Below are 15,190 nucleotides of genomic sequence, written 5' to 3' on the forward strand. Positions count from 1 at the left end.
TAATACTCCGCCGTGGTTGACGGACTACTATTTGCCTTTTTGTTTATGTTTTCATCTCCCTAATTTGCGGCCGACTGTTAACCGTCTGTGTACCAAATACATTATTTAGACACTGATGGACAACAGTGGTTATAAAATTATTGCTAGGGACAATTCAGCAGTCACTGTATGTTGTGCTTACAGCCGCCAATGGAAATATAAATTACAATCAAAGTCAGGGGCACAGACTGCCTGTCCTGTGTATACCTACACAGGAAAGTCAAAGTCAGTTGTTGTCTATTAACATCAAAAATTCTGTTAAGCAGTGTTCCGAAAAGCAAGCTTTTTAGTAGTCAAAAACATACAGACACACTGTAGATACTACTATAGGAACTAAAGATGGAAATGAACTTTTCTGTATCTGGTGCAATACATGTGTTGTGCCTTGCGCCTGTTAAAGATGCAGAGGTAATGATACACTCAGCTCCGGGTACAGTTCAATTCATTGTGTTTTCATTTTCACAATTTTTTGTCTTTTGTTGTAGATTTCATAGCAAAATGCTAATAATACACTCTTAAGTAGTCTTCTTTGTTTTCAAATGCAGATCTTGGTCAGGGGCTTTTCCTCTAACAGGCCAGTCCTTTGTCTTCATAGCACTTTACTGAGAAAGCAATTTCGTGTTTGTGTTACTAGCTTTTTGGAACCGAAATCCAGTCTTTGCATGTCTCCTGAGGTTTTAACGGGCATTAAGGGTGAGTAAATAATGACAAAGCCTTCACAGAGGGGCCTGTTTACATTTCTCTTCCTGACTTTATTGAAGTCGAGAGTTTGCTCACCGGTCGCAGTTCTGTTGAATCCCACTCCAGATACTCTGCCACATGCACCATCTGATTGATGATGCGATCCAGCTCCTACAAAAAGAAATACATACCATCTAGGACAAAGAGACGAAAACTGCCACCCTAGCTTTACCTACCTACTACTAAACAAACATGGCTGACTGAGAAACCTGTGCTGCTTGGTATGTGAAGAAGTGCTTTTAGTAAACATTAAAGTCAGTGTTTAGTAAAGTACAGTGTAACAAAGTCGTATTTCCTTGCATACTGAACATATTCACAGAAGATATCATCTGTTTATGCGATCACTTCAGCAGGTGGCTAATATTAAACTGAACAGAACAAATACAAATGATGTCATGTAAACACAACAGGCTGTCAGGTTTCTATTCTTGGAGCAGATGTACGCAAAGGGCAAAGAGACAAAACACAAGACGGAAAGATGAAGACGAGGGAGAGAGAGAGAAAAGAGGGAGATACAAAAGTTAAAAGAGACAGAGCTTACTCACCGAGCTGTCCAGGAGCCCGTTGCCGTCTGTGTCGTACAGCCGGAACATGACTAGAGGGAAACGAGAGAACAGAGATCCCATGATGACTCAGATACAGTCAGATAATTAGGAGCTCTCTGAAGCTGTAACATTCGTTCTTGGACTCTCTCCAGATGGCCACAGGGTTAAAGAAGTGGAGCGTGCTACTTCTGCACTGGGGCATGGGGACCAGTTAGCAGAGATTAGCCTTGTCAGTGTGCGCCAATATAGCCTTAGAAACTAAAGAAGTAAATTGGGCACAGCAGGGCTTAAGCATGTCACTGACCTGCATTGTGTGGGAGGTGCAACTACCGTATCTAAGGCCCTGGGGAGGAAGCCAGAGAAGGAGGGAACAGCCTTATTACTTTTGCTGTCAACCTGAGCCGACATGCTACTGAGGCCAGTGGTACTGGAGGCCAGAGCACCTGAACACATTGCATACTGCTCGCACTCAACATCCCCCTGAGAGGAGCTGACCCTCTGCCGACATCCTCCATCCCTGTCACTCACACTCCAGCTTGTCCTCCGGCATCCCCCTCTCTAGCAGGGAAAGGTAGCAGACGATGTCCTTGAGAAAGACCACCTGGGGCGATGGCAGTGGGGAGCCTTTCTGGGGCGACGGGCTCCTCCGCAGTGACAAATGCTTCTCAGGGTGGCTCCTCTCTGTTGATGTACAACACAAGTGATCAAAGCTATTCACAGCACCCATCACTCTTTCTACTCCACTGTGGTTCCTCTGGTGAAATTAATGAAATGAATAAAGTGAAAGCAGCACTAAATTACACATTTAAGTATTAGTTTGACAGTTTTAGAGAACTCTGATCCCAGTAAAACAGGCAGAGACAAAACAGAGGCTGCTAATCAAAACACTACGACATTATGTGACCAATCTGAAAAGCCATAAATGGATTAGCAGCACCTAAATGGAATAAGTCATCTTAAAGTCTAAAAAATACAACATTGCATTTGAAGAAATTTTAGGGGTACTTTTCCCAGGTCATGTTAGGGTCCACACACAATGTGACTTAATGTAGGTAAGCACAGTGTCCTAATTTGAACCTATTTCCAATCGCATCTTCACACATGTATAGAGAGGTGAACAATAACCTTATTTGGATAATCTCTGTAGGTCTAATAAGTATAAATATCCTCAGACAGGAAGTACCCTTCAGATTTGGTGTCGGGATTGCATGTGCTCACACGTTGGATGCTGGCACTGTATCGCCTTGGCTGGGCTCAATAAACAAATGCTGTGTAAGTCTTCATCAGTCTCTGAAACGTCTTCATCACACCTGAATCCGGCTCAGTTTATTTCCATAACACTGCAATGCACTCAAACGCCATTTTCACGTAAAGGCACTCAAAATTAACTTCTTCTTATTTTGCTTTTAAAAATGGAACAAACATCAGGAGACCTCCAATAGTCCTCACTTTAGCTTGCAAACAGCGTGGTTTCCAGTGAACAGGAACAGGCCAGATTTAGATTTCATGTGATTTTTTTTTCTTCATTTAAGATTGTCAAGTAATTTGTGTAACAATCTGTTGTGGTACAATAAACAGCAATACAAAATGTGAATATGCATCATGGAGGTGGAAAATGAATGGCAATATTAACTACATCTGATCTGATCGGTTACGGCTCCCAAAGGTTTCTAATTTATATCTGCAAACATTAAATGCCAGTAGTTGCAAATAAATGTCATCCATTATTTCAAGTGTTTAAACTCCTGTCTGAAAATGTCCATGTCCCCTATTCAGATATTCACCACTTCTCCTTAGAAGCTCTCTCTAATCTAGAGATAAGAGATGTAAATAAATATTTAAAAAATCCTTTTAAAGGTTTCTAAAGTTTCTACTGTTTTCATTTTGTAACAAAAATGTGCAACTAAAACCTAAATTAGGACACTTTACCATTAAATTAAATTAAATTCAGAATAAATATAATAAAAACATTGAGACTTTTATAGATATAGAGATAAAAGGCATAGGATAAGAAAATTGTTCATTACAACTTTGTTAAAAATGTAGTAAGCGTATCGGTGAATGCTGTATCATGTATTGTACCAAACCATAGACTGACTGTTGATGACACAGATAAAATAAATAAGTCTACATATTCATCTCTTCATATGTCGAGCTCCTGGCAAGACACGCCACACACTACAGGTTTGACAGTGGACCACCGATCATCAGTCACAGTCATTTTTGACAAGCGCCTGATAATGATACATTCTGTCAAAGCGCCACTGCCAACTTACATTAATCACTTTCAGTCAGTCTTGCGTCAGTGTAGTTAACCTCACCTGGTGAAAGTTTGGGGGACACTGGTGACTTGGCAGGACCAGCATTGGGGGTCAGGGCATTGCTGCTGGCCTCTGAGGTTTTGACCTGGGTGCAGGGTGATCGGTGGGGTCCCCTAGGTGTATGGGCCCCCGTCCCTGAACGCTGCGAGGAGGAGCGAGATGAACAAGGGGAGGTGGTGGCTCCCGTGCCTGCCGTGCTCATCACACTGGAGTGCTCCGGTGTGTGTCGGCCCATTGCAGACAGGATGCTTTTACCGTTCATCCCTGCATGGGATAAAACAGAAGAAACAGAGATAGAAGGGACAAATGAGTTGAACAGAAATTATGTAAACAGTGGAGGATGAGTGAAGAGGATATTAGACAAAGTGATGGTTAATTGTAAGAAGCAACGTAACAAAACAAACTGCAGAAATACCGTTAAACTTCACAACAACAATCCAAATATAAAAGCTTAGGGGGCATAGAGGGACAGGAAGCAGATCAAATTACAACACCGTGTTAAAACCATACACAAATACCATTCACAAAGCTTCAAGTCATCCACTGATCCACAGGCAAGATACCATGAACTCACATCAACACAACAAGAGCACACCAAAAATGGAGCAGGAACTTAAAGCCAGCGGGACTCTTCTCCCACTAAGATGACGTCACGCTGATGATATGGGCTACTCGGCCTGCTCTGGTACCTGTAATGGGGGCACAGGCCACTTCGGTCTGAATAGAGATGCCTGCGTCAATGGAACAGACTTCTGCGGTCAGTCATTGTTTTGAGGAAAGAAAAGAAAGCGGCAGCAAGAATGAGTGAACATTAGTAATCTTCCATATAGTATCTAGAAACAGATAATGATTGTTTACATTTACAAAAACTGCATGAGTTCAAAATTAGATGTCGAACTTTTTGAGGAAATCATTTAATTAAGTTAGTACAACAGAATAAAAGCCCCATTTTTGGATTCTTTGTCGAGCTCAGAAAGCTAATATTTTGTTGGATTATCAGTAGACATAACAAAGGCCTCTATTATATGTTAGAGAGCAGGAAATGGCGATTAAAGAGACAGATAGTATCAGATAACAGAAAGCAGCATATTACATACAGTGAAACAGTCTCTATACTTGTCCAGGCAGCATAATTAGTATTATCACTTTCCTCTGTCTGGGAGCTTCCGGCAGAAAGAAAAAAAAAACATAACTGGAAGATACTGAAAGATTTGATCACTACAGTGACAGGCTCCATCCCGACTGGTTCATGTCATGTTGTTCAATGTTACCACCAGGTGTCAGTGCAGGCTCTATCAGCTGTTTCATGAGAAGCAGCTGCAGAATAAACACAAACCCGTTAACCCTGCTGATAAACCTCCTTAGGTGAAAGTTTTTCATTCAGTATTTTTGTCACAAATATGATAATGACAAAGTATGTTGTATTTGGCCTTCCTGGATTAGTCTCATGATATACTTGCTTTTACCATTGCTTGTGCACAGACAAGCAGCTGCAATGTGAGCGGCTAATATACTTGCTTGTACCTGAAGGATCAAAAAGAATATCCACTAGGAGCAGATCAATGAAAAATAGTAGATCGCCGACATGTGAAAAGCTCTCTTAAGTACTTTAGATTTTGCAGTGTGTATCTAACTTAACATGGACACAACAACTGAGTAGATTACCATAGTGTTAATGTCCCAGCAGAAGAAGCAACAGCACTATCGCAGATTGGTTTCTCTTCCAAACATTCTGCCATTGTTATTGTCATTTGTTCAGACTCTGCTTATATCCTAATAAACTAAAAAATATTCATTTATCACCTAGTCGATTGAGAGAAAATTAACCAGCAACTATTTTGATGATAGGTTAATAGCTTCAGACATTTTTCAAGCAAAGTTGCCAAATATTCTCTGATTTCAGCTTCTGAGGATTTGCAACCTGTCATGTATGATAGGAAATTGAAGACCTCTGAGTTTTAGACTGATGGTTGTTAAAAACAAAGAACTTGAAGTGAGTAGGTCGGGGGGTTTTGTCTCATGCACAAACACAAGGACGCACATATGCGTACTAAACATATTTCTGCCAATCCTTTCACACTATTCCACTAATGCACAGGTGGTGGTAATGTGCCAAGATTTGCAGCAATGCACCAACAAAGGCAGGAAGACTGTTTCAACATGAATGGGAACAATGCATGTTTCAGATTTGTGTTTTATGAGGAAGGAAATGCATCAAGAATCAAACAATGCATTTGGGTGAATAACACTGAATGTAAACAGAACTTTTGTTTGTTTGTTTTCAAGAAAACTTCACAGGGCCACCTAATTTTTGAGGACACAAACAACCAACCCCTGGAGGAACACAGTCTACATGAGGCAGCAGTAAGACAACTTTACTGCCATTTCTGCATTCATTAGATAATTCACAGACTAAAAATGATGGCACAGAGAGTGACACAGAACTGACATTTCTGCATGAAGTTTTAGCTGGGGCGTCACAAACTATGCCAACTGACACACTAGGAGGCTCAACACCAATGCTGCTACCCAAAGTGACATGCTGTCACTCACATTTAGTCTTTCTGCACTTGTTGCCTCTTACTTTTCCACACAGTATACCACAGAAATAGATTTCTAATTCAACAGTCCATCTGTCTCCTCAGCTGCTCTGCACTGAGGAGCAGACCGGCAGAACCCGGTGCCAGGGCCCACGCAGCACTCACATGGAAGGATGAGTGTACATACTGCACAGAGCAAGGTGCAAGTGACCTACAACACCCAAAGATTTCTGTCTTCTGCTCTGGTCAGCGTGAAGTCAGTTTTTGTGGTGAATAAGAATGTCTGCCATGTGTGTTCAGACATGTCAGTAGCACAATATTCTAGACCTAATACACAGGCATTCTCTATGGGCCTGCACCGCATCCACAGCTATTCATTCTAGTATCTTTGTGGGCATTTCCAATCCTACACCCCTTCGTGTGCCTATGTGTCAATGTTCGTCTGCATGTTTTCTGACATTCTTACAGCAAAAAGGGGCATATATTTAGACACATTAGCAAAAAGACAATGACTGGATTAAAGTGACAGCACAGTCAGTTCTGTCGTGTTTCACGGAGATTGACTTGTCAATCAAACATAGTGACCAATACTGTGATGTATTTTCCCTTTAATCTTTTGTCTCTGTTGAACGCCGTTTCTCCACTTCCCTTCCACTGTAAAAAATAAATAAATAAAAAATGATGCCCAAATACCACAGATATGGGCGCTGCCATCTTGCACTTGGGACATCATTTGGAGCCAGAGTCTGTGAAGTTGTGATAAGGGTTGGAGCCACGGTATCAAGGTCCCACCCATACACCCAGCCGACTCAATCATGAGCAGGGTTGATGTGAAACCCCCTCTTTATAGCAACAAATAACTATTTAAAGCCAGACTTATCAGTAAAAAAAACTCAGTTAAACAAACATCAGCGCGATAAGAACTGATTAAAATGACAGAAACCATCTTTGGGAGAAAAAATTTTGTTGTGATTATTTAGTTTGTCCCATGTCACGTCTGCTAACATAGTATGACCCATACTGCATCCAGCCACCAGGGGGTTCACTTTTAGGTGTTGTCACATCATACATCTACAACAGTTTTTTTTCACTGGATGCATCTATAGCTTCTTTTCATGTCATTGTTAAATGGTCTAAGTTTTGCTTTGCTTTGCTGGCATTGTCTGTTGCTTGCGGAAGAAGGAAGATGAAAGAAAAAACTACACTAAATCAGGTGCAGTTAAATAAGTGATTTAGTCTGAATAGTCAGACACTTCGCTCCAACTGACTGCTGCTGATTCAACATGTGTCCATAACTGCCAACAATGCCAGAAACACCAAAAACTTTAGATGATGATGATGAAACCACAAATGCTTAAGGGCACCCTAATGCTCTGTGTTTTAGGGTCCAAGTTTTTTCAGCCATGGCGGCCATCACAGCTGTAAAACTTAAGTATAGAAAGTGTTCCAAGTGACAGATACCCTGGATAAGAAAACATACGCTGTTTAAGAAATAGCTACCACAAAAAAAACAGCATTTCATTATTTAAGAAAATTGGCATGTCTTTTGAAAAAGTGCCCAGGTTCCTCTGCTTTTGTTAGTGTGCCCATTAACCTCATCTTCTGGTAGTTTGGTTTTGAGCTCAGATTGTGTTCAATATCACAATATGACTGTGGGTTCTGGGTTCGGGAGGGAAGTTGCTGTATCAAAAACTAGTGGAAGTGAAAAGGAAAAAAAGGAAACTGCTTTGAACACCTGTAGATTTTTTCCAGGGAAACCCTGCCTGACAGCTTTCATTTAGTATATGTACACTGGATCATTGCTGTGTTTCATCAAGCAGTGACACCAGCAAAATGCACTTACATGGATTATAACTTTGTGAGGTGTTGCAAAGATGGAATAATAACAGCCTACCCAGTAAGCTTGTTCCTGCACGAGACTGATCGGGAGAACAGCCTCCAGTCTTGCTTTTGAAGGAGGTGAAGAGGTGCTGACACAACTCTTCGGGGATGTCATTCTCCAGGTAAGTGGCCATGAAGAGCTGGAAGCCCTCATAGTCAATGGGCTGCGTGGGAAAAGAAAGAGCAAGTAGGTTAACTGAATTACTGAGTAACAATTGTGAATGCAGTTTACACCACACCACAGATGGACAATTAATTTGTTATAACAATGAAAAAAAGAGAGAAATGTGATGGACTTCAATTCAAGTTGATCTTCCCTAAAATGATATGTCAGAATTTTCATCAAGGTAGCTGCTAAATAGAAATCATTAAAGTGAAAACATTCTCAATAGATTTTACAGAAAGATCAGTAAAATGTCAAAAGCACAGTCTGTCACACCAGTCATCTGACCACCGCAGAATATCTCATTAAGGTTAGCATGGGCAGAACGGAGGTGCTGACAGCTACACCGGATAAAAACTCAGTGTTTGGAGGCCTGATGGTTTAAAAGACAACAAAACAATGTAAAGAAAGAAATATAGACAGCTAAACATGTCATGTTAACATTGAGCTGTAAGGCAAAATACAGAACTATAATGCTCCTTCCATTTACTTCCTGCAAACCCCACTCTCCCCCAGCAGCCGCTCACACAGCAATGTGGTGGGTGCATAGTAGCACTGAACTCAACTTAACAACACCATGAACTTTGGCCTTTCCCCCTTCTGGCAGGGTGACAGACCATCTGTAGTGGATAAGGCGGGGTAATGTTATGTTAGTGGACAGAATGTGCATGCAGTCTGCTGACACAGACACCACACAACATGCAGAGCCCGCCGGGCAGAGGCTTACTTGGTTGAGAACGTCTTGCTTCTGTTTAACAGTTGGATCGAACAGTGAAGAGGAGAGGGAGGAGGAAGATAGGGAGGGAGGATGAAAGAGTGAGGGAGGAATGGGTAGAAGAAGAGAAGGGGTTAGCTACTTTATGGGAGGTAAAAACTTCGATGATTGTGATTAGGTTGCAGACCGGACCGTTCCACCTCTCTGCAGGGACAGTTTAGTTCTCACTGTGCTGCACTCACCCAAGCGCACTCAATCACAGCCTGAAATGCCTGAAGCTATCCGGCTGCACAATTCAACCCTTGACCACATACTCTGAATTCACGTGAAAGGTGATTAATCAAATAAGTATGACAGTGTGTCGCAGCAATACAGACTTTTCAATTAGGATTTGCCTGCTTGGGTCTAATTTTTCATCAAACATACATATACTGTAACTAATAAGATTAATGATGGTTGGATTCCATTTAGATAAAACAGATCCAGGGGGCTGACATTGTGCATGCTGGCTCACTGGCATCGCTTACTGACACATCTAAAGTAAACAGAGCCATTGTTGAAGCTCAATAGCAGCATGTTGGACATTCACCAAGTGAATGCTGCCTGGTGCTTGCCAATCACACTAGATGGAGAAGCACATGCAGAAAGGTTCATTGTTTTATCATCACACCAGAATACTATCGAATAAACTTTAACCAACTTTATCCAATATTTGAACTACATAAGAATTGTCTGCTCTGTTAGCTCAGCACTCTCGTCACTCACTTACTAAATCGTACATATTTGAGCTGGTACATAATGCAATGACTGACGACTGACCAGCATGACAAACGTTAATATACTGAACTTTATTTCTCCAAATCCCCATGATCCATGACCTATACCCTCCCTACAGAGGCCAACTTATAACATATATCATGTCAGTCTGGTTGAACTGCCCATTTTGTATATGTTCCCAGAGGAGTCGATCTCTGTAACTAATAATTATTTTGAATTTTGATTAATCAATTAGTTATTTAGCATGTCCATCAAAACATCTAAAACCCAAGTTGACCTCTTCAAATATCTTGTTTTCATCTAAAACCCAAAGATATCTGATAAACTGATATAATCAGTGTAACATCAGTGCCATTAATGTCTGCCATATCACTTTGTTATTGGTCAAGAATTCCTTTCCAATTTTAAACAGATATGGTGCAAGTTAATGCAAATAAACTAAGCAAACATAATAAGGCTGTAGTATAAGCAAACTAAAGCCCTTTCCCCCCAGGGAACATTTGTTTCACACCAAAATAGGACAAAGCTGATCCCTTTTGCACATTAAGACTTAGTGGAAATATGCTTCTAATATGCTTCTGTTGTGCATGTTTGAAGCAGCTGTAACAGACGCCCGTCACAGAGGAACACACCGTGATGAGGATCCTCCCTCAGCTCAATGCTGACCTAACCCTGAGAGCTCCCAAAGCCAGCCAGGCATTATTCATATCACTCTCTTCTCCTTATTTGGCCAAACTAACCACAAGGCTTTAATTTGCTGTGCATCGTGTATCACGGCAGGTTCAGAAAAATATGCTCATGTGCACACATGCCATAGAAAACACACACGCACAGTCTTTTCACATACTACAGATATAGTAGAAATCATAAAACACAATATTTTGATGGATTGCCTTGAATGTATGTACACCCAGACGCATTTGTGGAAATTTCTCGTCCCTCTGGAAAACACGTTTACCCCAGAGGCTAACCAACGATTATTTTCTCCATGAGCGGACTCACATTCGAGGCTGCCAATCTGCAAATATCTCCCAAGGGCAGCTATGACACATTTACATGGTTCATTTAATCTTTTTCATTTTGGCAGGGCTGTCAGAATGATTTGATTGACTTTCTTTTGGCATTAAACGGTAGGGCTATGGGGGGCTTCTGTCCCGTCTAGATCCCAGAGTAGATCTGTCCATCTAAAGGACAATGTTATCAGACTGAAAAAATGAGAATGTCATTTGTGATAAGGTGCAACCACCTTGCTGGAGAAGGAGTAGAACAAAGGGGATCAGAACTTGGGATCATCCGTGTGCTAAACGTAGCTTAAGGCTTCATCATTTTTGGAAAATGCGAAGGCTTTTTTAAAACTGAACTGATTTTCACACAGATTCAAAGTATTAAAAAGGGTGTTTGTGCTGCTAATGGTATTATATATATTTGTATCGATTTTTGTATAATTTTCCCTCCATTTCTAAAAGTTAAAATAAACACAGATAAATTATCTTTTTCTTTACACCCTTGACATGTCACAAAAATAAAACACCTAGTAGAAATGTGCCTCACATTGCCACATATGCCTCATGTGCCTCACATCACATTTTTAGTTTCTCTTTAGTTTAATTGTCTTGTTTGTTTTGCTTGAATGGTGTGGTCACGATTTAAATACCACAGGCAGTTCCCTCTACAAGCTCTTGTGGGTGTTTCTCTTCTAAAAATAACATTTCTGGCAACAATTCTTCCATCACACAGCAAAACATGAAGCGACCATTTACCCGTGCTTTCAAACTGCTTTATGCTGATTGTGATTGACAATAAAAAAAGACGGTTTTATGTAAAGTCAACAAAACGGAGCACAGCTAAATGACATTGTGATAGATTTGTCATGCCTGACGGAGCCTTTAACTGCTGTGGAGGGAAACCCCAGGGGTGTCATGTACAGCCTTTGTCTTTCAGTCACTTATCAGTCCCTGAGTATTATGGTGCTAATGTTTGTTTGCTAATCTTTTCTATAGAGAAAACCCAACATTGCTGACAGCTAAACGTGTCAATCATTGTTCTTTCTTTTTATCTATTGTCTCATCCATTTTTTAAACTCCCTCAGAAGAGGCAGGGACACATTTTGGCTAAAAATAATCTAAATAAAAGCACTGAGCGGCAAGAAAGAGAGGTCATTGTCTTCTTTGTAGATTCCGCCACAGCTGGCACAATGGACTGATGAGAGATTAGAGGTTCACATATACGCACACATTGATAGATGGAAGAAGCAGGGCAACAGTGGTCATCGTGGCGCCAGGTGACAGTGTGGTGTCTGAAGGACCACATGAACATTAAGTCTGGTTCGTCTGGCGCCGCAAGTCCAGCCGGGATGTTAGTCATGTCATCACAAATACTGAGCAGAAACTTACAGCAGAGTGGAGGTGATAATGAAGAGGGAGAGGAGCAAGAGGAGAGGAAAATATTTTTTGTACAACAGAGATGCCAGGAGAAGGACGAAATGTATCATGAGGTAGGCAAAGGATGACTGTGATGATCATAAAAATCATAATGGACATATAGGCATGATGCCAACACTGCGGGCAAGATGTTGGAAATGAAAGCAGAGATGTTTTGGCTGAACACAGTCGTCAGTTGCCCCCTCTCATACATGAAATTTGCCTATGCAAATGTATGTGTGAACATGAATATGACGGGCTTTGTAAAAAAATGACATCAACGCACTTTATGACCTATATGCAAGTATAAGTAGTAGCCGTCCTTACTTGCTAGCTCATTATTATAAATAAACAAACATGCAATTCATAATCTCTTGCATCGTAATCATTTTAAATAGATCTTATCATAAACATCACATGTAGTAAAAGAGAAATTCAAACCTGCAGCCTGATACTGCGGCATGCCGACGGTGGGTTTATGTTCTTTTGGTATATATACAGAGAATAAAGGGAAGATGCTTCAGGAAGTCAAGGTTCTAATTTACCACCAATCAGAATCCAATGGTAATATCAGTCATATTTAAAGTTTATATAAAGAGTTTGGTAGGCTATCCCCACTGACCACCATAAAAGATGGCAATAGACTCAATCAAATTAAAGCGCACCCGTCCATATCAAACTGTTCCTGGCTAGCTGTCTGACAAAAATACCTTTCCACCATGAGGTGCCAACAACAACAACAAAAAAACAAAAAATCAGTACGTAAAGTTGAAGTTACTGCTGTAAATCTGCCTGACGACATGTCCCTTGAATGTTTCACACAGAATCAAATGTAAAAACAGGTTAACTGGCATTTAATTACTTAATTTACAAGCACTAACCAAAACTTAAGGGGTAATGTGATAGTGAAGTAGCAGATAGATGAGAGTCAAAACTGGAAAAAGCCATAAGAAGTCCAGACGACAGTATAAAGAAGTCTGCACTAACTGCTGCAGCCACTACAGTCTACAGCTCAACAGGGAGCTGATCTGCTGACGTCAGGCGCCAAAGCTAATGCTGAGGGTGCGTCTCCACCACAGCTTTTATCTAAAAATGGGGGGAGTGACTAAGCATTTTAGTGACTGATTACACTGAATCAGAGGGACATAACAAGAGTGTGATAAGTCAGAAGTTGTGTGTGAATGAGACAGGAATATCAACCAGAGACTGACAAAAAAGCTAAAAACAGATGAAGGAATATGGAGAAGGTAATCGCAGCATAGACACACCTGCTCTGGATTGTATTTGGAAAGGACTCCTTCACCGTGAAACTCCTCTAGCACATCCTTCAGCTTCTTTGTGGAGTCTGAGGAGAAAACAGAGAAAAACTGAATTTTGTCATTACACTATCTGAAATGTGTTTGCTTTGATACACTTGACTCATTTCTGAAAACCTTGCTATTGCACCACAGAGCATTTTTAAGCAAAGAAGCTCCTTAGTACACTTGCAGTTTTTATAATCATATCTCTTAGTTGGAATGTTTCTTTTGGATAAAATGCTTTCTTAACACACTGCACCTCATTATTGAATGCCCTGGCAGATAATCATAAGTACTAGGAAGTAATGCATCAGTTGAGCTGAGCCTGTGAGTCACCTGGTTAGTGAACACGGTGTCTTTCTCACTTTTTGATACTAATCCCATATCCATGCACACACACACACACACACTCACACTCACACACTCACACACACGCACACACACACACATCACAGAGCCTCTGTCCAGAGCACTAACTGTGATGACCTCCTCCCACGATCATCTGTCAAACAATTATAGGGGACAAATGTGCATGTGTGAATGGACAGATCACCACTGTACCACCATTACCACACACACTTACGCATGCACACGCTGAAGACCTGATTTTACCGATCACCTTAGCTCTCATAATCGACTACGGATGACACTTCCCTTCATTATTTTTAGTGCTTGGCAGCTTTGCAGCCTGTAAAGCTTTCCTATTTCTGTCCTGCGCTAGATGTCCACAATGACAGAAAGAGACAGAGAGAGAGGGAGAGAGAGTGAGAGGGGACTGCGCAATCTCAAGTAAGATGAGAAAGGTGTGATTAGAAAACATCCAGTGAGCAAGAAAAAACACAGTCTTCTGTATTAGCTGTATGTGTGACAGATGGAATAATGTGTATTACCAGTAAGTCACAGCAAAAAGTAATGTGTATTAGCTTACCAGTAAGTCAGAGCAAGCAGTTGAGAAACAGTAATTTTGCCATTCTCATATTTTCATGGTATATCACACTTTATGGTTAAAGTTGTTATTGTTAGTTGCAGCAGTTACAGAACAGTAGTTTGTGTTTTCTTATTTTTCATGTGCTAAATGTCATTCCAACGCTAGCAGCAGAAAGTGTGAAGAAGAGTGTTGTAGTAACTAGAGGGCTCCAGCAGGAGGGAAAGTAAAACTGTTGAGCGTCCTCCCTTCAGTCATTACACACATGATCTGAGTTTGTGTCTGTGCATCTTTCATTCAGCTACTCCCCTTTTCAGGTATGACTGATAATATGTGTTATTGTTTAACAGAGTGTTATGTGAATGTGTCCAAATTTTGAGGAGAATGTTTTTAGCACAGTTAGTTTGAACATTGTGAAGTTAGGATGTTACAATGAGTAAGCTAGCCACATTAGCCTTTAGCAATGCTAACTGCGTCATTGTGGATGAAAGAGCGGCACGTAGTAGCCATGCAGAAATATTGCACCTGTCGTAGTTTTGTTCTGTATAGGTTTCTGAAATGTTCTGAGTACTGTTAAATGTTATCAGCATAATTGTGTTTTGTATCTCTTGTGTATTGCCATATTTACTTCATAGTTAAAAGTGGGCTATATGCTATAGCAGACATAAAACTGACTAGAGATAATGGTTAGAATTGTATGTATGATGCATGTTATATTATGTATAAATGTAAACTGTACTGACGTTGCATATGGTTTGTGATACAGGGATGATCTGAGGAAAGTTTGTGTCCTTGCATCTTTCATTCAGCTACTCCCCTTTTCGG

The 15,190-nt window shown here is 40.7% G+C and overlaps 1 protein-coding gene across 3 annotated transcripts in view; it reads right to left on the reverse strand.

Annotated features, from left to right (window-relative positions):
- Positions 1–15,190, reverse strand: part of LOC119904552 (diacylglycerol kinase beta) — a 119,369-nt gene that overhangs the window by 83,034 nt on the left and 21,145 nt on the right. For 2 of the 3 annotated variants that reach the window (XR_005444723.1, XM_038721327.1), the window contains exons 3-9: positions 13,411–13,487; positions 8,958–8,978; positions 8,081–8,231; positions 3,647–3,910; positions 1,854–2,006; positions 1,326–1,375; positions 817–891 (exon numbers count right to left, since the gene is read on the reverse strand). Coding sequence is in view for 2 of the 3 variants with exons in the window: in XM_038721327.1 (XP_038577255.1) it covers positions 817–891; positions 1,326–1,375; positions 1,854–2,006; positions 3,647–3,910; positions 8,081–8,231; positions 8,958–8,978; positions 13,411–13,487 (791 nt within the window). In the remaining variant the exon portion in view is untranslated. The remainder of the gene's footprint in view (positions 1–816; positions 892–1,325; positions 1,376–1,853; positions 2,007–3,646; positions 3,911–8,080; positions 8,232–8,957; positions 8,979–13,410; positions 13,488–15,190) is intronic. The other variant, XM_038721329.1, reaches the window with a different exon arrangement.

This window comes from Micropterus salmoides, unplaced genomic scaffold (genome assembly GCF_014851395.1).
Source record: "Micropterus salmoides isolate LMB-PRFRI ecotype aquatic unplaced genomic scaffold, ASM1485139v1 Ms_hic_scaffold_15, whole genome shotgun sequence".
In the NCBI taxonomy this organism is placed as follows: Eukaryota; Metazoa; Chordata; class Actinopteri; order Centrarchiformes; family Centrarchidae; genus Micropterus; species Micropterus salmoides.